This window comes from Platalea leucorodia, assembly GCF_965183815.1.
Source record: "Platalea leucorodia genome assembly, chromosome: Z".
Lineage (NCBI taxonomy): Eukaryota > Metazoa > Chordata > Aves > Pelecaniformes > Threskiornithidae > Platalea > Platalea leucorodia.
The window spans coordinates 57,455,074-57,478,387 of record NC_138858.1 but is presented as its reverse complement, the minus strand read 5'-3'; the positions used below and the strand labels follow the sequence as shown (position 1 = coordinate 57,478,387).

The 23,314-nt window shown below is 45.7% G+C and overlaps 1 protein-coding gene across 1 annotated transcript in view; it reads left to right on the top strand.

Moving 5' to 3' along the window:
- The window catches only part of CPLX1 (complexin 1), a gene marked incomplete at both ends in the record, with an annotated part of 131,943 nt that overhangs the window by 68,920 nt on the left and 39,709 nt on the right, over positions 1-23,314 (top strand). The window contains one exon of the mRNA XM_082335579.1: positions 11,787-11,962. Within this exon, the coding sequence (XP_082191705.1) occupies positions 11,787-11,962 (176 nt within the window). The remainder of the gene's footprint in view (positions 1-11,786; positions 11,963-23,314) is intronic.

Below are 23,314 nucleotides of genomic sequence, written 5' to 3'. Positions count from 1 at the left end.
CCTTAGTCTATGGGTCATCCCTCTAAAATGTCTGTTGAGTTCATTCAGTCCATGACTTTGGGCTCCATCTGTCATAACAGTCTTTCAGACCAGGAGAGATAGTGTGTGGTGTTGGATTGTTGCATGCTGAAGCCAGTCCTAGTTCCATCACTGCTGCACTTTGCTCAGTTTCATCAAAGTTCATTCTTCATTAATCTGGATGATTCTTACTGTAATACCGTTGATATGGCATATAGCCACCATATAAGTGATGATATACAGTATTGTATAGCAATTAACATCATACAATTCAGTTCATTGGCTATTTTCAGCCAAAATCAAATCTCCTTGAGGTACACATTGGACTTCACTGTCCTTCCACATCACCCACAAATGGGTTTGCCTTTTCCCAAGGCAGGAGTAACCCACATTGTCTTCCCCAGTGTATTTTTTACATACACTACAGGGACTTTATCCCCCTCTACAATAAGTAAAACTTTTGACTGGGCAGGGCCAGCTCGATTGGCCGATCCCCCGGTATTGACTAACGATGTGGCCTTTGCTAAATGTGTATCCCAGTGTTTGAATGTCCCACCACCCATTGCTCTCAGTGTAGTCTTTAACTGTCCATCGTATTGTTCGATTTTCCCAGAGGCTAGTGCATGACAAGGGATGTGATATACCCACTCAATGCCATGCTTGTTGGCCCAGGTGTCTATGAAGTTATTTAGGAAATGAGTCCCGTTGTCTGACTCAATTCTTTCTGGGGTGCCATGTCACCATAAGACTTGCTTATCAAGGCCCAGGATAGTGTTCCAGGCGGTGGTATGGGGCACAGGATATGTTTCCAGCCATCCTGTGGTTGTTTCCACCGTTGTAAGCACACGGTGCTTGCCTTGGCAGATTTGTGGAAGTGTGATGTAATCAATCTGCCAGGCCTCTCCATATTTATATTTCAGCCATTGTCCTCCATACAAAGAGGCTTTAACCGCTTGGCTTGCTTGGTTGCAGCACATGTTTCACATTCATGGATAACCTGTGCAATAGTTGTCCATAGTCAAGTCCACCCCTCGATCATGAGCCCATCTATATGTTGCATCTCTTCCTTGATGGCCTGAGGTGTCATGGGCCCACTGAGCTAGAAATAATTCACCCTTATGTTGCCAGTCCAGATCCACCTGAGCCACTTCAATCTTAGCAGCCTGATCCACCTGCTCATTGTTTAGATGTTCTTCAGTGGCTCAACTCTTGGGTACGTGAGCATCTACGTAAGATACTTTTACAACCAGGTTCTCCACCCGGGCAGCAATATCTTGCCATAACACGGCAGCCCAGATGGGTTTACCTCTGGTCTGCCAGTTGCTTTGCTTTCATTGCTGCAACCACCCCCATAAGGCATTTGCCACCATCCATGAGTCAGTATAGAAACAGAGCACCAGCCACTTTTCTGTTCAGCAATATCTAGAGCCAGCTAGATGGCTTTCACCTCTGCAAACTGACTCGATTCAACTTCTCCTTCAGCAGTTTCTACAACTTGTTGTATAGGACTCCATAGAGCAGCTTTCTACCTCCAATGCTTTCCCACAAGACAACAGGACCCATCAGTGAACAGGGCATATTGCTTCTCATTTTCTGGCAGTGGGCCCTCCTCAGCACATGTCACCTCCTCTGGCGATATTCTGAAATCTTTGCCTTCTGGCCAGTCCACGATCACTTCCAAGATTCCTGGGCGACTGGGGTTTCCTATTCAAGCCCGTTGTGTGATCAGTGCAACCCACTTACTCCACGTAGCATCAGTTGCATGATGCGTAGAGGGGACCCTTCCTTTGAACATCCAGCCCAGCACCTGCAGCTGGGGAGCTAGGAGGAGCTATGCTTCAGTACCAACCACTTCCGAAGCAGCTCAAACCCCTTCATATGCTGTCAATATCTCTTTTTAAGTTGGAGTATAGTGAGCCTCAGATCCTCTGTATCCCTGACTCCAAAACCCTAAGGGCTGACCTTGAGTCTCCCCTGATGCTTTCTGCCAGAGGCTCCAGGTAGGGCCATTCTCCCTGGCTGCAGTATAGACCATATTTTTTACATCTTGCCCTTCCCAGACTGGCCCAAGGGTGATTGCATGAACTATCTCCTGTTTAATTTGTTCAAAGGCTTGTCATTGCTCAGGGCCCCATTTGAAATTGTTCTTCTTCCGGATCACTTGATAGAGAGGGCTTATGATCAGACTGCAATTTGGAATATGCATTCTTCAAAAACCCACAACACCTAAGAAAGCTTGTGTTTCCTTTTTGCTAGTTGTTGTGGACATAGCTGTTATTTTTCTGATCACATCCATTGGGATCTGATGACATCCATCTTGCCATTTTAACCCTAAAAACTGGATCTCCTGTGCAGGTCCCTTGACCTTACTTTGGTTTATGGCAAAACAGGCTTTCAGGAGGATTTGGACTATTTTCTTCCCTTTCTCAAGAACCTCTTCTGCTGTGTTGCCCCACACAATGATGTCATCAATGTATTGCAGGTGTTCTGGAGCCTCACCCTGTTCCAGTGCAGTCTGGAGCAGTCCATGGCAAATGGTGGGGCTGTGTTTCCACCCCTGGGGCAGTCAATTCCAGGTGTACTGGATCCCCCTCCAAGTGAAAGCAAACTGTGGCCTGCACTCTGCTGCCAAAGGGATTGAGAAAAACGCATTAGTGATATCAATTGTGGCATACCACTTGGCTGCCTTTGACTCCAGTTCATATTGAAGTTCTAGCATGTCCAGCACAGCAGCACTCAGCGGCGACGTGACATAATTCAGGCTGCAATAGTCTACTGTTAGTCTCCACTCTCCATTAGACTTTTGCACTGGCCATAAGGGACTGTTAACAAGTGAGCAAGTCTTGCTGATGACTCCTTGGCTCTCCAGTTGATGAATCAGCTTATGAATGGAAAACAGGGAGTCTCAGTTGCTGCCAGTGCACTGTTGTGGTGGCAATCAGCACCTGTTGTTCTTTGACCCTCAGCAACCCCACAACAGAAGGGTCCTCTGAAAGACCAGGCAAGGTGGACAGCTGTTTCATTTCCTCTGTCTCCAAGGCAGCTATACCAAAAGCCCACCAGTACCCTTTTGGGTCCTTGAAATACCCTCTCCTGAGGTATTCTATGCCAAGGATTCACGGGGCTTCTGGGCCAGTCGCAATGGGGTGCTTTTGCCTCCCATTCCTAGTTAGGCTCGCTTTGGCCTCCAATACAGTTAGCTGTTGGGATCCCCCTTTCATTCCAGAAATACAGATGGATTCTGCCCCTTTATAGTTTGATGGCATTAGGGTACATTGTGCACCGGTGTCTACTAAAGCCTTATAGTCCTGTGGGTCTGATGTGCCAGGCTATTGAATTCATGTGATCCAGTAAACCCAGTTGTCCCGTTTCTCTACTTTATAAGCAAAGTAAACTGAAGCTTTGAGTGCTCCTTTACTACTCCTTCCTCATGCCCATTTGTGTTGTGCCACTACATAACTCACACAGTACCCATGATCCATGGTTCACCATTTGATATATTCAGATGGACCTCACTGGGATCCTTCCAATATTATTTTTCTGTGATATCTCAGAAGACTTAATGCTGAAATGGATAGGCATCTCACTGAACTGGAAATAAGCCTAAAACCATGGATTGGCCCAGGGAACAGAAATACATATAAACACACCCCTTCTCAGTTGTGTAAGACACTTGTGCTGAGTGGATCTGGAAAAGTAAACAGAGTCCCATGTCTGCTTTGAGCTTTGAATTTCATTAAGAATTTCTTCATTTAATACAATGTTAATGATCCTTATCAGAGATCCCCATGGTACCAAAAAGACCAGAAAATGGCATTTTCAGAGATACTGTGATTTCTCAAGTGAGCTCCTCAAGTTAACTTGGCATCAGTTCTTTGTTTATGAAAGAGGAATCACAAATGCATTTCAGTAGGTATATTAGTTATAGTTAATTAATAAATTGTGATTGTTCCTTTGGAGCTATTCAGTACTGATGTATAAACATAGTATTCCATTCATGCAAGTACCACTTTGGAATATCATGCCATACCCTCCTGAAGGGCTGTTACATTTTTATTGAAACTTTAACAGGAGAAGGTCAGGCTTTTATTTCAGTGGAAAGGATTGGTGTGGCATTTACTTTTTTGACAGAAAACAGTAATCTGGTGGCTGATAAAACTGAAGAAGGAAAAGACCTTGCACCTTTATCTCCCTGATGAAGGAGTAGGAGACAGACAGCAGAGGCATCTTTGTTCTTATAACTGAAGAAATGTGCAAACATTTGCAGGAAAACAGCTTTCTACAACAAGCATGGAGCTGTACATTTTTGTTTCCAAAACATTCCTAAAAGCATTGTTTTGTTCTACTCCTAAATGAATGAAGAGCAGAGGTCAGACTACTTTTTGTACTTGCAAAGAGCAGCAGGTTAATGTGGACATAGGCAACAAAATCTTTCCTTGTTATTGTCTTATTGTCCTGATATGAGAAAGATTTTTGCTTCCATAACAAGTGTGGTGGCCTGGATCCCTATGTGCCAGGCCCCTCTCTGCCCTTCCCCTTTTTGTCAATAGGACAGAAAGACCAGGCAGACAACCAGGCTGCCCCAGTGGTGTGGAAAAGTCAAAGGCTTTATTCTGACCAGCTGACAGTATGTACTGGTTCTTTGTGCATGAGTTATTTTGATCTCATCCTTGACAAGAAAAATTTTGTCCATGCAATTAAGGGTTCTTGAACTGGCCCTAGTTTGAATACAGTGATTTTGGATTATGTAGTTGTAACCTCTTTTGCTCATGTCAACTCCAATAACTTTCCATTGTGTTGTACCAAACTCTGGTGGAAGCTGACTCAAAAAAAAGCAAGAAATCAGGAGCTGCCTTACATTGTGCACCTCTACAGAACACAAAGTCTTGGAGCAAGATTGGCATCTAGATTCATTGCTGCCTCACAGATGGGGAGACTGAAGAAAGGAGATGCAGCAGGTACATCTGAAAAGCTCGCAATATACAGACCATAAGTCTCAGAAGAGAGCCCAGAAGGGAGCACAGGAGATTTTACCGGGCACAGATCCTGAAGAGCTCAGTTCACCCATTTTTTCCCAGTCTAACTTTCAAAGAAGAGCGAGACAAAAAACTATGGGAAATTGTAAGTCATCAAAACCATTGTGTAATGTCAAGAATTCTCAGAGTGAAAGATAAAAATAAGGTTGTTCAGCCAATCCATCATCGGCTGCTCTTTATTCCTTCCTCCTCGGCCCATCTGGTTGTTAAAAGTTCCAAGGCCATTGTTTTGTTTTTACGCAGACCTAAGAGGGAAAATTTACATTTCTGCTGAGTTTAAACAAAGTTGCAGGACTCATTTCTGTACAAGATAATGAGCTATGAGTCGTAAGTTTGGGGCTCTTTCATTTTGAGGAGTCAGAAAACTTGTAGATGATTCAGTTGATTTTGCAAGGCATTGTGGAATGGAAGTGTGTTGCAGTAGCACCGAAAAAATCCAAACGATTTCTAAGACATTAGTGGGTTAGGTCTGGCTGTAGAATACATAGCCCTTACTTTCTGCTTTATTTAAGACTGAACTAGCTTCTTCGTAAAATGCTTTTTAGTGATCATTCATCTGTCACTTTGTCTTAGCTGCAGGGGAGGTTGGTGATATGCTGGAAACAACTATTTCTTCTTTAAGGGTGAAAGGAAGTGCATTAAAATGGGATTGCTGTCCAAACATAACATCTTGGGGAGCCTGCTGTTTCCTGTCTATATTTTATGCTAGGGAGAAGTTACACTCACCCCTCACCCCCCATTCTGCTCCTATAGACTGTAGTTTTGGGCTTTTACTCTGTCTCCAACTAAGATGTGTGTATAAATCTGGATCTCAGCATGCTGCTTAGCTGACTGTTTACTAGATCAGAATAGGTGGCAATGCATCCTGCTGTGTAAGACACATAGGCCAAGGAGTCTACATGAGCTATTGACATGACAAATAGGTATCTAAACTTATCAAAGGTGGGAGTGTACTTTACCTGAAGCTTGATGCAGCTTTGGACTCCATTTCCTGGGCTGTGATTCAGGCTCTTTAGGAAGGCAGAGGCAACTGAAGGTCACAGTGGGCTTCCATTTACTGTAATGGGAAGCGAGCACACATGGACACATCTCTAAGCAGAAACCTGAATCTAGCCATCCCTATTGGGAACCGGATTTCACCCTGGTGGTGAGAACTGCTCTCTCAGCCAGTCCAGTTCAATCAGCAGATGTAATGACTTTGCTGGAGGAAGGTAAACAGGTTGGAAATATAGCACCCTATTTTCAGGGCAGGGGGAACAGAGGTCCAGTTTGTATTTTGTCTAAAAGAATCTCACCTACTGGTGTGTATTTTGGCTGCAACAGAAAACCAAGTTTATGTCACAGCAGCCAGGGGGAATGATTTGAAAGCATCTCTGTAACATCTAAGGGATTTGGACAAAAACACTTGGACAAGATCTGATTTGTTTAGATATGATTCATATTGGCGAAAAATTTGCATATGAAATTCCTTTGTTTAGAGAAGTCTTCATATAAATTCCAGCCTAGCCGTTCCTGACAAAATAGTGATTAAATATCTTGACTTCTGGATAAAGTAAGGAGTCACATAATGATTGCTATAAGGCTTTTTTCTTAATGGCAAATTCGCCTTTGTCTGAGCTTTAAAATGGGGAAAGGATTTCTTGTATACTAGACATTAGCTTTGCATTATGGCCTTGATGAAAAAGGTCTCTCTCCAGTGATATCAATACAACGTTCTTAGTTCTGGTTCTGAAGTGATGCCGCAAAAATGAGTGACCCATTCCTGCCCCAGGATGGTACTCTGTGATTAGCTCCAGATATTCGGGTGATGTGATAAAAATCATGCTGTAATTTAGAAACTCCGGGACATCAGTTGTCCTGTCTGTTCGATCTAAATATGGCTCAGCCACAAATAGTATTACCAAAAAAAACACCTGCAAAATTTCCTCAGGGGATGCCTGTTTCAGGTAGAGCTCTCACTGCTTCTTCTGACAGTTGTGATTGGCCGGGGGGAACTTCTGCAACATCCTCTGAGATCTAAGCACACACATATGCAGCCCTCTTGAAAGACAGGTATGGGGTGTTATTTGTCTGCAATATGAAATGAGATTTTTGCAAAAGAAATTCTTCTGATTTCACTTAATTACCTTACCTGAAGCAATGGTGTGTGCAAATTTCTATCACCCTTTGCTTAATTAAGAATACCCAAGATGTTACTATTAATTTATTTCTCTGCAAGTCATCCTTAAAAATCCTAATCCTTGTTCCATATGGCTTTTGCAGCAGGTAACTTTGCATGTCAATATTTCGGGGAATTTTTTTTCTTTTTTTTTTTTTTTAACAAGTAACAGATTGAACAGCGCTCCTGCGAGTTGATTCTGTGAGTTTACGTTTTCTGTGTGAAAGCTGGATTGATGTCAATGAGCCATTGAAGTGTTAGGTCATAGGAGGTGGTGCTCCTGTGACAGAGGTCAGGCAGTTTAAGAATTTACTTTCCTTTAGTTCAGATGCACGATCTGTTTGGGTATGTGCTCTTCATCCTTTTCCTTGCAAAATTCACTTCAGTCACTTTCAGTTGCCATTTAAACCACTTACTTGTGAGGTCACACAGAGTCACAGAATATCTGAGGTTGGCAGGGATCCACAGGGGTTGTCTAGTCCAATCCCCTTCTCAAACAGGGTGACCTACAGCAGGTTTCTCAGGGCTGTGGCCTATGAATTTTGAATATGTCCACAGACAGAGACTTGACAGCCTCTTTCTGCAACCCCAACTTTTTTTTTCTTGTGTTTCAATAGGTTTCCCTGTATTTCAGTTTGTACACATTGTCTCTTTTCCTGTCTCACAGCACCACTGAGAAGAGCCTGGCTCCCTCTTCTTCATTGCCTTTCATCAAGTATTTACGCACACTACTGTGACCCCCCTGAACCTTCTCATCTCCGGGCTGAGCAGTCCCAGCTCTCTCAGCCTCTCCTGTATGAGACATCCTCGAGTGCCCTAATTGTCTTCATGGCCCTTTGCCGGCTCACTCCAGTAACTCCATCTCTCTCTTGTATCTGGGAGCCCAGAACTGGGCGCATCACTACAAATTTGGTCTCATCAGGGCTCAGTAGAAGGGAAGGATCACTTCCCTCAACCTGCTGGCAACACTCGTCCTCATGCAGCCCAGGAGGCTGTTGACCTTCTTTGCGGCAAGGACGCACTGCTGGCTCATGGTCGGCTTGTTGTCCACTAGGATCCCAAGGCCTTTACTGCAAAACTACATTCCAGACAGCTGACCTGCTTTCCGGCTGTTTCACTGGGGAATGTCTCCCACATGTTCCCCAACAACTGAATTACTGTTTTTCAGATGGCTGATGACAACTTAAACCAGCAAATTTCACATGAAAGCGTATCTGAGTGCACTCATAATACTTGGCTTAACACCTGATTGCCTAGTTCTTTAGCCCATATGGATCAAGGGAATGACTATTAGTTTGGAATGCTTGCCATGCCACTTGTCTTCTAAACAAACCACCTCTGAGATTCTTTCCCTCATGGAAGTTTTTTATTCTTTGGGGATATTTTTACAGCCAGAAAGGTGACAGTTTACACATGTTGTCCTGGAGCTTTAGCCATTTCTGTGTTCTTCCTGTCATCTTGTCTAGAGATGTTGGAAATAATGTTGATTGAAGCTCCTTACTTGTCAGTGATTACTTTGGCATTCTCTGTCTTCTCCTTATGTCAAGGTAGATGTTATGCTGGGATGTGAAAGAAGACAAAAAGACCCAGATTTATCATATGAACAGGTTCCGTAAGTGTGTTCTTCCCCTCTGTTTCCTTGGAAGCTTCAAAAGCAGGCTTGAGGACAGAACTTCGGCTCTTTCCTTCTGCTTGTGCCTGTAACTGCAGTATCTCAGTTGCATGCAGATGAATTCTCTGGAGCCTCCACTGCTGAACTGCTAAAAACAAAAGCTGTTATCCAGGGAATGTTAACAATAAAACCTAAAGTTTAGGATGAAGAACAAATGAGACAGAAAAAAAGTTTTTCTACACCAAAAGTAACACAAGAGATTGGAATTAAAATGTAGTGTAAAATTTTGCTTCTCATAATACATTTCCTTCCAATTAGTTAACAGTGATACCACAGTGCAGCATTCTGCATATTTAGAAGGTGACTTTGAAATCAGGCGTGAATTAAGAGAGTCTGTGAGGATCCTGAAACTACATTCTTGTTCTTGTAGGTGTCCTGTGTGCTGAATAGCTGCAAAAACAAATGCCTAAAGTATTCAAAATCTTGGTCTTGTCTAAGAGATAAAAGAAAAAGAAGTCTATGCAATTTCATTCCTTACATGATGAGCTGAGCTGACATTATAACTTAATGATAGCCTAGAAGTAGTGCTTAGAGGGAAAAAAATAATCTCTTTTCACTGCTGAATTCTGCTTCATAACTAACTAGTGTATTATACTGTCTGGGTAGCTCTAAGTGGAGAGAAGCTAAAAAGAGATAAATTTGATAGATTATTGAACCAGTTTGATCAGTTTGATGATCAGTGGAAATATTTGTTGAGGGGAATTCAGAAATTAAAGGTTTTACCAGGATTTGTCATCAATAATTTATGCACAGTAAAACTGCTTAGGGATGTCCCTGCAATAGGGATGTGTGACCCAACTAGTCTGCATTGCTTTTCCACTTGCTATCAAATTCTAGGTTGCTTGCAATTTCAGTTAGCCTTCCTTGCATCCCAGGAAAGAAATCACCAGTTGGAGTAAATTTGCCCTCAAAATGCAAGAGTTCCTGTACTACTCTGACCCTGCAGAGGAGGATGCAAAATGACCATAGAGGAAGGCTGACAGTAGCTAGGGACCATGAATATTCCAGCTGGGGTTTGTTCGGGGTCCCTGGGTGTCTTTCTCTTTTTATCCACAGGTTTCCCAACAGGATAGAAGTGTCAAGAGGCAAAAAAAGGTCTATAAAAAACAGATCTTGTCAGGCTTAAAATGATCAGTTTCCCCATGCTTCTCTATGGGAGATGTACAGCGGCCATTTCTCTGTCACATTTTGGGGGACTGGAGGGTTGCTTTTGATTCAGGGCTGCTTTCGATTTAGGGCTCTGGGAAAACATGTGACCTGGAAAAGAAATGTGGAGGGGAAAAGCCACAGGATCTGCTCACCTCTCAACAAATTCCTTGGTGGTTCTTAGAGGCAGTAGTTAATACAATAACTGTCATCTCTGGGGCAATTCAGGAGGAGTCATCCTGACAGGTTGCAGATGTTTCTCCCTGTAAGAACCAAGGTTCCACTGTTGCCATCCCAAGAACTGATGGGGAAAGCAGGAGCAAACACAGTCCTCTGGCACTGCTGACACACTGAATAGGTAATTTATAAGGGAGGGATAAGGGGTTGTGAAAACCTCTTCTCTTCACTTAGCCTCTAATAATGCCAACAAACAATTATTTAGAAGGACTTTGACAGTGTCTCCTTCCAGCCTAAGCCTTTGAAAAGGCCAGATAACTTTGCCTTATGCAAGGCAAGAGACATTAAATACGTATACATGTATGTGCATGTGAGTGTGTGCTACAACAAGGCTGTCTCAGATTAACTCAGTTAAGTCTCAGCCAGCAAGGAGCCAATCTGGAGCTGTCCTGACCCAGGAACTAAGGACAGTAACAAGCCATCTACAGTGTTCTTTCAGGGTGAAGGTACCTTTTTTAGTAAATGATGCAGGGTGTTTTCCTGCTGCAGGCAAAGTACAACACAGCTTCCAAAGGATATGTGTCTTCACTTCATCCATGTCACCAGGTTTGATACTGCTGCAGCCCTCCAGTGCCCTGATGATGAAGTACCACAGTAAATGCTCTCCCCCTTTCCCCTGCCCCGCCTTCCTCCCCAGCTGGATGATTGCCAGTCATTTGCCAATAAAAGTGCCTCTGAAATACAGGGTAAATGGCCTTTATGCAGCCTTGTGGAGAGAGAGGGACAGGCAAGAAGCCTCCCCATTTGCATGGCTGTACAAGGGATTTGCATAACAAAGAGCTGGCTCAGGAGCAAGGACTGAAAATTCGAGACCAATGTGCATGCAGGGGTAGAAAGAGGACTAGGCAGAGCCAGGATCCCACCTACATGCTAAGCATTAGAGGCAGTGATAGAGGAAAGGGGCTATCTATCCCAAGGCTAGATAAGAGACATGCAGAGATGCTGCTTCTTTCTGATCTATGGTAGGAGCCTAGAAATCATCAACAACTCCAAATGTTTCCTAATGCTGTGTGCTCCTGCCTGTCATGGGGTATGTAATTTCTGGCAACAATTAAGATTATGATTACTCATTCCTGCAACTGAGATTTCAAATTCCTTTCCTAGCCCTGGTATCATTTCTTTCTGAATGTACGACCTGCCTGTTACATTAAAGACCCTCCAAAATCAACCTTCAGTCACTTGACTGAGCTGATGGAGTGAAAACATTGTGTGGATGGCAGCTTTCCCTCTTTAGGACTGCAAAACAATTGTGTTGCCATCATGCAAGTCTACAGATGTAGTCTGTTCCTCTTGCTGCTGTGCTTTTCCTACCAGTGCCAGGTAACCCACCTGGTCAGTCTGGGTGCTTTGCCCACCTCCTGCCTCTGTGGGGAGTGTGCTTCCTCCTCAGTGGAAGGAGAAACCTTTCCAGATGCAGAGGGAGTGGAAGAAGGTTCTGAGTGTGGGGAAGGAGAGAGCTGGCATCATGGTTGTTTTCCCACATTCTTACAGGGCTGACTTTCTCTTGTGCTTTCTCTAGGAGCTACCAAAGACATGGGGAAAATGCTGGGTGGGGATGAGGAAAAAGACCCAGATGCTGCCAAGAAAGAAGAGGAACGACAGGAAGCCCTCAGGCAAGAAGAGGAAGAGAGGAAAGCCAAATATGCCAAGATGGAGGCTGAAAGAGAAGTTATGAGACAAGGGATTCGAGACAAGGTAGGGGATCCGTCTTTCAGGACACACTTGGCAACTCATAACGCCCAGTGGAGAACTACTGTTTTCAGCTGAATTGTGACCAGTTACCTGGATAGAGCCAGGTAATTACTTTGCCACACTGAAATTTCTAATCCTGTGCACTGTCCCTTGAGCTCTGTCCCTATTTAAACACACCTCCCACACTGAAAAGCCCTGCAAAGTTGAAATAGAGACTGAAGATGAGGGGAGAAAAATGTCTATTTTTCTCATCATCTGTTAAATGCTCACATTATTTTAAACGGTAGAGGCTTCTCTGGCCGTATGTGGGTGCTTTCCAAGCTTGCATTTGTGGTTTGTGAGAATGGTCATAATTCAGTTTGTTTCTAAGAGATACAGTCCAAGTATTTTCTGCATTGCTTCCAAGGCTTTCGTTGTGTTGACAGGTGAAATGGGGCAAATCTACTCTACTTTTCATATTTAGGTTTCCACTACTCACAGGGGATTCATCTAAAAGAAAGAGAGTTTCATTTATCTGAGGGACTTAACCATTGGGAAGCACTCTCTTATACTGTACAAAACAAACATTTACTATAGAAATGAGCTTAATTTAAGGTAGCTGAACCCATTGTTACCGTGCATTAGTTTTTAGGGATTGATGTGTGGAGGGAGAGCAGTTTTGCTGCTTCATCCTCAAGACGGGGTCAAAATTGGCTCCTTAGAGTAACTTAGTTTCATAGAAAGAGGTCCTGGAGCTCAGATAACTTGAAAAGAAATGTAGGTAATGGTTGGAGAAGAGGTTTCTGATGATGAAGGCCTATGTGTTCACTTACATCACATGCCAAAGAACAACAGAAAATACCTGTAGAAAGAATGAGGAAGTACTCTCAGTATAAGAGATGTTCCCTGTGCAGTGCCTACCTCTGCGCAGGTTACGGTGCCTTAAGAACATGTCTGGGAATAGGCTTCAAAGTCTCATCACAGAGTTGATAGTGGCTGTCCATAAACAAAACTATGTCCATACTGGGCTAAACTTCTGACCAATCGTTATGGTTTAGGAGGGAAGCGCAGATAAGGATGAATTGTTCTTCTGGCATAGTGCATCTGGTAAAGAGGTATCTCTTGAAGAATTGTTCTGCAAATAAAGACATTTGGGATTATGCTTCTAAGAAAAGAAAGTACTTAGAGGGAATTGTCTACCTGTGACACTGCCAGAGAAAGGTATTCATATCATCATTTAAAAGAGGGTATTAGTTACCAGACAGACAGATTCAGAATCCCTACCTGGTCAAGATTTGTTGGTTTTATAATGTATTTAATGAATATATATCTAGATAGTGTAATATATTAATATAAATGTATCAATGTGTACAGTATGTTTAATGTATGTTTATAGGTGGAACTCTTTCTAGGCAATGACAGAGGTCTGTGCTAGTCACAAAGGAAAAAAAAGTAATGAATTTCTGCATTCCCTGTTTTCACTGGTCACTGTCTCTTCTGCTAGACCACTGAAGTGTTCCCAGAGGTAGATGGTGGTTGCATTTTTCTTGCTGCTGTGCAAACTGCTCTAAAAGCCTTTAAAAAAATCTGAGATGCCCTCTGTTACAAATCCAAGGTGATCTAGACTAGAATTCACACGTTCATGAGTAGGATGCATACAGCCTGAACTTGGATGAAACATCCAGCCAATGGGGATTTCCCTCTGATACTGTCAGCTATCTGGGCTTTACTGAGTCAGGCTGAATACTGGGTGGTGAAGTCTCTTGGAAATGCATTGATTCCTGAGCAATATGGCAAAGGGTTTGCTCTGCAGAGGGAGTAAACAGGGATACTTGGAGGAATATTATCTGACCTCAGTCAAAGCTCTGGATTGCAGCTTTTCTAGTGATGTGGTGGGTTACCTTTGACATTAGCAACAGGAAGTCCTGCTTTAGGGAGTGCACCCAGCTTGTGAAAACACAGAAGCTCAGTTCCGTGTGCTTTTCTTTCTCCTGGGGATAATCCCAGGTGGCATGGATTTGAAAGATGAAGCTGTTTTCTGCAGAATCAGAAAAGATAGATAAAGCTGTAGAAAAGAGCTGTGGTGGTGTTTGTTTTTCTGTTTTTTTTTTTAAGTTTGACAGTTCCATGAAACGAGTAAAATTACTTCGTCCTGACAAAGAGATGGATTTGATAATATACAAGACTCTGTCTCCAAATATTGTGAGCTGGTGGCTGGAATTGTGAAACAAATATTGAGAGCATAGAAAAAAGGGCTGGATTATTTCCTCCATTACTTGCTTATTTAGAAATTAACTTCATTTCTTCACCAATTCCAGTAAAAGCAGATATACAGAGAAGGAGAAAACTGAAACAGAGATTCTGTCTGGTATGTATACATACACAAGTTGTTGTTAGCAGGTATGAATTAAATCCAAGAAGTTTTAAGTATTAGAGCTCTCCCTGATGATATTTGCATTTCTCACATTGTCCCGATCCAATGTCGGGAGAGGTTTCGATACGATCCCAAGGACGAGATTAAGACGCAAACGAGGTCAAATGCCGTACAACCTTTTACTTTTATTGGAGGGGAGAAGAGAACAGAGGGAGGAGGGAGGGCAAGGGAGGAGAGGAAAAGAATAGGGGAGAGAGAGAGAGAAAGAGAAGGAGAAGGAGGAGTTTGTCACCACCACTTCGAGTCCGGTGATCTTCCGCAGGGTCTTCGGTGGCCTCAGGTTCCGGCGGGGATCGAAGCGGGTGGGGGGTGAGCCTTGAGGGTGCAGGAACGGAAGGAGGAGTCTCGCGCGCGCCGCTGCCGCCCCCGCCGAAGGGCACGTGCGCTCCTTATATAGGGGCTCCCACGCATGCGCAGATCACGAGTGTGTACGTGCAGTTCGCCACGGCCGTGCTGCCCCCGGCTCTGCTCTTTTCGCGCCTTTTTTTCCCCGCCTCAGCTCTTTTCGCGCCTTTAGTCCCTGCGCAGGCGCACGAGGTTGTTTTTTCTCAAAGCTGTGGAGAAGATGGTCTTCTCGAAGCGCTGCGCTGGATGGCGCTACAGCGGCAATGTCGAGACAAAACCGCATTTGGTACCGGTTCTCTACACCACCCCGTGGCTCGACATTGCAGCTTGGTGGTATAAGACAGAGAGAGAAAGAGAAAACAAAGGAGAAAGAAAGAAAATGCAGAGATGAAAGGGTTGGAGATAAGGGTGGAGGAAAGTTGTGGGAAGGGAAACGGGAATAACATTGTTTCAGGTGAAGGAATGTCTTAACACAGATTAACTGAGGTATTGCTCAATGCAAGCTTATTCTTGAACGACTTTAACAATTCTTCAACTTTGAAGGGTAAACATTAGAAATAGGGTTGACATAACTGGCAATACGCGGTTTCTTCCTTTAGAAGTAATTGGGGATGGGTTTAAATGATGGGTACTGAGGTTGGTTGTGGCTGATGGATGGTACAGATTTTCGTTACACCATCAGGTGAGGTGTTAGGAACAAATTGCATCTTTGACACAACGTGTCGAATTAATTGAATAAAACATGGAATTATACAGGGTAGGAACAGTAAGGTGGCAGCTGCACATAGCAAATACAATATTGTTTGACCCACGGTGCCCCTGGTAACCAGGACCACAAATCGCCATTCCAACCACTCCAGGTTTGAACAGGGACATGGGCTATTTTCCTGATATCTTGGGTCAGTTGGAGAACCACTTCTCCCACATCATCTATTTCTAGGCAGCAGTTAGAGATATTTAATTTTCCACATACCCCTCCCTCCTCAGCCAGTAAATAATCTAGAACCATGCGGTGTTGAAGGATTGCCGCGCGCACCCATTGAGACTGTCGAGTTAATAGGTTAATAGGTATGGCATCAGCGGTTTTGTTGGTGATAATTTCTAGGGCCGCTTGTAGTCTGATTATTCGGTTTAGATTATAGATTGGTTCTCTTGGCCCTGCAATGGGCTCGTTCGGATTCCAGGTTGCTGGTCCATAATGTTCAATTATTCGCTCAGGGGGCCATTCGTCATTCCCCCATTTTTGTGTCCCACCTAAATTTACCTTGGTAGATCGCATCTTACAGGCAATACTTCTATCTCCGAGGTTATCATACACTTTTACGCCTAATTGGGGTCCACCAGTTTCTGGCAGGAGGAAGAATAGGGGTCTTATGATCCCTATATAACAAACTCCCGACCACCCCGCGGGTAAGAATTTGTATGCCGTGTTTCCACAAATCCAATAATGCCCTTTTATGGCTTTATTTCCTTGAGAAAATGGCCCATCTTTCCCTGGTGGAAATTGAAAATAAGTTGTGTCTTTGTCACCCAGAGGGCTGAAAAAGGTCATTGCCCCATCCCTTATTCAGCCGGTACAATACCAAGCCCCATAAGTACTGAACATTCAATATTTACTTTTTGCAAAGAAAACTAGACAATTACATTTTCTAAGCAAGTACAACATTTCATGTTACTTGACTATTAAGTTTTCCCATATACAGGACTATTTAATGATGAAAATAGAGGAAGATCAAAAAAAGAAAGAATTATATATACGGTAAATCATAGGTTGAAATCCTTGAGATGTCCAACATAAATAGGTATCATTGGAAAGTTATTGGGTATTTTTTCTTAAATAAGCACACACACATATACGTGCTTAGACACGCACCAGACAATTAGATGTCTTTGTACTATTGCCTAAAGACTGTAGTGCACTGAAACATCTAATATTTAGCCTGTTTGACATAGATATTAAATCTCGAATTATTCATAGAGCTGCAATGAAGTACAAACATGTATGCACACATGTGTACCACCAACTATAAAAACCGATATACACAGTGGAATATTCTAATGGATTAGGGTCTCTGAGTTAAAATGATCCAAAGTAGCAGGTGCGTCGTGGTCATATCGCTGCCCTTAAAAACAGAAACAGGAACAAAACTCACTCCTTGGGTTAGAAGGAGGGAATAATCCATTTGGTGTGTATTTTGTGGGTTCTCCCACTAGTATCTTTCGCTTTCCACATGTGTTTATTTAGGGAGGTATCTAGTACAAGAGGCACAGCTCCCACAGTGGGAAGCTCAACCAGAACCAGTTGACCAGGAGAATAACATGGTGTCCTGGGGGAGTTGGGGTTTCGAGAGACGGGTACCATGGTTGGGGCTTGTGGACAAAATGCTGCAATTTTCGGGTACCCGTTTGCACCCCAGCGATTATTGACGTTGGTCACCGCCTCTCCTACCTGCTCAGCCCACCCCGGTTCATGTGGTTTCAGGAAGCGCTTCAGCAAGCCGTTTGTTCTCTCCACAATCCCATTTGCTTGGGGGTAGTACGGAATACCCATGAAATCCCCTCCCGAGCCGCCCATTCCTGGACCACCTTGGCTGTGAAGTGTGTGCCATTGTCAGATTGTATCAACTGCGGTTTAGGGAAGGTCCCAAACCATTCTTTCAGGGCCTTCACCGTATTCTCCCCTGTTGCCTTAGCGCAGGCTTTAGCCTGTGCTAGGCCAGATACTATTTCAACACCCACTAATACATAGCACTTCCCTTCTGATTTACGGAACGGACCAATGTAATCAACCTGCCAGGCCTCCCACAAACCTTTTCCCTCTCTCAAATGTAGGGGACTGTCTTCCAGGGGGTGCCTGTCTAAGCGGATACGACATTGCTCACAGGCCGAAATGCAAGTTTTGCAATTTTCTCGGGTAACCGGCCAGCCTCTGGCCTGAGCCTCTCGGTAGAGGTCTTGGGCTCCAGTGTGCCCTCTCTTAAGGTGCAACCATTCCAGGAGTCGCTCCCAATCCTCCGCTACTGGATCACTTTGCAAGGGGGCGAGGCGGGCCAGCTCATCAACCCTATTGTTCCAATGACCGGACGGATCTTCTCCCGTCTGAGGGGAGGCTACCCATCCTACCGCAAAGTTCCCCTGTCTGGCAATGGTTAAAATATCTTGCCACTTTTCCTTTTGCCATACAGGTATTCTGTTAACCTCCCACCCATTTTGTTCCCAAAAGGGGAGCCACTCTGTACACCCCTTAAAGACAGCAAAGGAGTCAGTGTAGATATAGATTGGAGAGGCAGATTGGGCTTCATGTTGAAAGACACTCCATACGGCCACTAATTCCCCTACTTGAGCGCTGCCTTCTCCTTCGGTAATTATTTTTTGGTCGGTCCTTATCCGTAGGGCGACTGCACGGTATTTCCAAGTTCTGCCCTCTCGTTTAGCAGAGGCATCAGTGAACCAAGCGTTCTGTAATTGTTCTGAAAATGGGGGGGCTACCTGTACAGCAGAAGGGGGCACGTCATCTTCCCGGTCTGGGGCCACTCCCTCTTGGATAACTAAATTTTTGGCAGCGCCCTCAGAAACTTCAAAAATACCACAATAATGTTCTATTTGCGCGTACCATTTCCGCACTGAAGCCCTTTGTGCCACCCCGTCAGGGGGAGGTGTCCCAGTTAAAACTGGCTTAATCACTTTGAAAGGACCTCTGAGCACTATTGGTTGCTGGCGAATGGTGCGCTCTGCTTCTCGTAAAGCCAGGCTGACTACAAACAGCCCCTTTTCCCACGTAGTGTACCGTTTTTCTGCATCCTTGAAACTCCGAGAATAAAAGCCAATGGGCCGGATGGGCCCTGCCGGCCCCCGTTGCCACAAATGAATCGATAGCCCGGTTGCGGCAAACCCCCATTCGATCTGCACCGGGTCTGTTGGGTGGATAGGCCCCAGGGCTTGGTATGCATTTGCCTCGAACACCAACAGCCGTAGCGCCTCATCGTGGACCGGGGTCCACTCCCATTGCGCCCTTTTCCGTAGTAAATCATATAGGGGTCTCGCGATAATTGAGAAATCAGGGATATGCTTTCTCCAGAACACAAGCAGCCCTAACGCATGCTGTAAGTCTTTTTTCGATTCTGGTATCTTAATTTGGTCGAGGGAGGAAAGGGTGTCTAGTGGGATACATGTCATCCCTCCCTTCCACCAAATTCCTAAAAATTTCACCTCACTTGAAGGGGTCTGAATTTTCTCAGGTGGGATTGTCAATCCTATGCTCTCTAGATGGGTGATGATGTCCTTCTGGACTTCCCCAACCTCTTCCACCTGATTTCCCCCTATGAGTACATCGTCTATATATTGGTAAACTTTCACCCCCGCCCTTATGGGAATTGCTTCCAGCTCCTGTGCTAGAGCATGGTGGGCTAAGGTGGGGGAGTGCTTGTATCCCTGAGGGAGCCGTGTAAAGGTGTACTGTTGCCCCTCCCAGGTAAAAGCAAAGCGGTCCTGGTCCTGCGGCTGCAGGGGGACCATAAAGAACGTGTCTTTAACGTCAATAGTCGCCATAATAGGGTGTGATTGCTCTTGAATGGCGGCTATAAGCTCGGCAATGTTCGGTACAGCAGCTGTTAATGGGCCTGTGTTGGCATTCAGCCTCCGGTAATCTACTGTCAAAATCCTCCGTTTGGTTTTCGGACAGGCCATACCGGGGAGTTAAAGGGGGAGTGGGTGGGAACTATAATCCCCCTCCCCTTTAAGTCCTCCAGCACTGGCACGATTCCATCTCTTGCTCCTATCGGTAGCGGGTAGGGTTTCACGTTTGTCAGTTTGGAAGGGGGGAGGGCAGGCGCCGCTTGCAACAGGCGCACCCCCACGCCGGGGGCTTCGGCCAGCCGCCTGATCTGCGGGACGCCGAAAGACCACGAATTTCCCTGGGTGTCGCGCCACTGTCTGCCCTTTAAAACGTCTATGCCCAAGAGATTCATTTGAAAGGGTCCTATGGCTGCCATGGTGTTCACAGGACTCTCATCTCCTGGTAGCCGTAAGGTTACCGGGGTCATGGGCACAGATTGGGTTTTCCCTAGGGCGTTTAATACTATCAGGCGCTTAGAAGGAGTTGAGACGCCGCACCGTTCTGCCTCGCTTTGTTTTATTGCTGTGATTTGGGCCCCCGTATCAATTAAAAAGGTCATGGGCCTCTTTCTCGGCCCTACTGCGACGGTAATGAGGAGGTCCCCTTTATTGTTGCAGGTGAGTTGTCTAATAAACATCCACCCTCCGCCTCCCCCCTCACCCTGAGGGGGCGGAGGTCTTAGTTTTCCGCCACCCTTTCATCCCCCTTGAACCCCTCCTTCTTATCTAGTGCCGGCACGGAGGGCGCGTTTGGTTTGGGAGAGGGTCCTTGCCCGGACCACCTCCGCACAAGGAGCTCTAATTTTTTGGTGGGGAGCCCATCCATTAGGTCTCGGGGCACACCCTTTTGCAGTCCCTTCTGCCACAATTCTTGTCGGAGCAGGGGTTTTTCCCTTTTTGTTGGGCCGGGGCTTGTCCCCGAAAAAGCCAGCGGTTTATTTGCCGGCTCCACTGCCCGCACGGCCCTAGTTTCCACCTTGTGGTAAGTTCTGCCTACTGGCCCGTATTTCCTTCCATAGTTTATCAGTTCCTGAGCTATCTCCCCCCAAGTCCACACCTTCCTCCCCCGCTGTCGCTGTTGCGGTGTTACTGTTCCCTCCAGGGCAGATGCAATTCGCTCTTCGTGAGGCACATTTTGGATTCTCCCCTGTAATTGGATCCCGATAGGTTTTAACGAGTCGGGGAGTCCTCTTATTAGCGGTGTCAGCCGCTCGGCGTCTACCGGTAACAACATCGGAGAGCTTAAATTTGGTTTAAGTTCCCGGTCATACATCATTTGCAGGCATGCTGCCTTTTGTACGTTTTCTAGTAGTTGCTCAACCGAACCAGTTACAGCTAGGGGATCCCCCCTTTCTAAGGGGTTCAGCCCCCCCGCCCAATATGCTGCCCTCTGGGTCAGAGACCATGGGGCCCGGCGATCGCCCGTGGTGAGGAAGACGCCGGGGCCCCAATACCCCTCTGCTTCTTTTTCCGATAGCATGATCCCGTCCCCCCCCGACAGGGATATCCTCCACACATATTCGGTTTCGGACTCCCTTGCCGTCCTAGCAAAATCCTTTCGGAGTTTAGCCAGTTCGGTGGCAGTAAAAGGGATTTCTTTAGTTACAACTTGGGGACGGTTGTCGCTATCGTCCTCATATATATATTCCGTTTTTACCAGCGGGCACATATGGGGGGGGTTATCCACCGTCTCCCTTAATTGCTTTAGGTCTTTCTGGGGGTAGATTTGGCGTACGCCTTTCTCCTCCAACACTACCTCCGCCTCAGCGAGGGTGTCTGCCTCCCTCAGGAGCTGAACCCTCAGCTCCTCCTTCAAAATCATATTTTGGCGCTTCTCCTCCTCTAGCGCCCGTTTGGTCTCTAGTAGTTGCTCGCGCAGCGGCGCTATCGCCGCTTGCAACGCAGCGGCCACAGCCTCCGATTGGCAGGGCGCTCGTTTCTTGTCCTCCACCGCCGCTGCCAGACACGCTCCTAACACAGCACAAACAACAGCCTTCCCTTTTCCCTTCTTCACCCTAGCTTCTTTATGCAAAACCGCTATTCGGTCCATAACACTTTGCAGTTGGAACCAGTGGTCCCGTGCCCAATCTCGTCCCGGGGGCGAGGGGCGAGAGCGGTACGTTTCTAAAAACTCATATAATTTCTCTGTCTCTTCACAAAAATCGCCTGCCTTTTGGGCGGCCATATCCTACAAAGGGGAGTTCGTCCCGGGAGGGTTAAACCTTAAAAAAACCACGTTTCCCCTATACGCTCCCAGGAGGCCAATCCACACACTACTACAAGACAAATACGAGCCTACAAAGGGGATATCGTCCTGAGGGGGTCACACCGTACAATCCAAACTTCCCCTATACTCCCCCAGGAGGCCAGACCATAAACTACTGTAAGACAGAGCAGAGCCTACAAAGGGGATATCCTCCTGAGGGGGTCACACTATAAAATTCAAGTCTCCCCTATACGCCCTCAGGAGCTCAAATCACAAACTGCTACGCGCGTTTCAGTACAAAGCTCTCAACACCCACTCCTTCCTTGCGCTTCGTTCGTCTCCGGCTGCTTCCCTCGCGGGAGAGCAGAACCGCGGATCGGAACTCCGCACTCGCTTCGTACTTGCTCGTACGTCTCGTTCACACACACTCGCTCAGCACACCGTAAGGTTGTATGACACTCTCGTCTCAAGGGATCCTGTCCGTGACGCCAATTAAAAAGTCCCGATCCAATGTCGGGAGAGGTTTCGATACGATCCCAAGGACGAGATTAAGACGCAAACGAGGTCAAATGCCGTACAACCTTTTACTTTTATTGGAGGGGAGAAGAGAACGGAGGGAGGAGGGAGGGCAAGGGAGGAGAGGAAAAGAATAGGGGAGAGAGAGAGAGAAAGAGAAGGAGAAGGAGGAGTTTGTCACCACCACTTCGAGTCCGGTGATCTTCCGCAGGGTCTTCGGTGGCCTCAGGTTCCGGCGGGGATCGAAGCGGGTGGGGGGTGAGCCTTGAGGGTGCAGGAACGGAAGGAGGAGTCTCGCGCGCGCCGCTGCCGCCCCTGCCGAGGGGCACGTGCGCTCCTTATATAGGGGCTCCCACGCATGCGCAGATCACAAATGTGTACGTGCAGTTCGCCACGGCCGTGCTGCCCCCGGCTCTGCTCTTTTCGCGCCTTTAGTCCCTGCGCAGGCACACGAGGTTGCTTTTTCTCAAAGCTGTGGAGAGGATGGTCTTCTCGAAGCGCTACGCTGGATGGCGCTACAGCGGCAATGTCGAGACAAAACCGCATTTGGTACCGGTTCTCTACACACATAAAAGAGTGAGAAATGAGCATGTGAGTTGAGTGAGTGAGTAAAAACAAATTATTTATGCAGAATACAACTTTGAAAGTGTGTGTCCTGGGTCATGTACCCACGGTCACAAAGTTACTCCCTTTGTGAATCTGCTTGATGTCGGGAAATAAGCCAGGGAACCACAGCTTCATCAGTTAGTTAATATGGCTCTAGGTGAGGCCTACAGAAAGGACAGGCTCATCATGTTTGTTGTTTTGGACCTTCTGCCTTGGCTCTTCAACAAGTGTGATGAATACACTCTCTTGTTTAGGGCTTCAGGAAATGTGGGAGCTATGGCAGAGCTTGAAAGAAATGATGACAGATACCACAGATATGTTCCAGCATGTGCTAACTTCAGGTTTTAAATCCAATCTGTTAAATTGAGATACATATGCCCTCAGCCCAGCATGGCAGCTGGGCACAGAAATTACTTAGGGAAAGGGTAGAATGAATTATGCAGTAATCAAATATTTTTTCACAAAAAAATATGCAGCCTTTTCATTTGGAAATGGATTTTTAAGGATGGCATTTGGACATGACATTTTGAAATAACTGGACCACCAGTTGTCTGCCAGTTCCTACCCAGTGTTGAAGTCCAGCATCTGATACTGAAAATGGATTGAAAGAATGTAAGGAACATAACTGGGGTATACTCCAGCTTCCTTCTGCCTC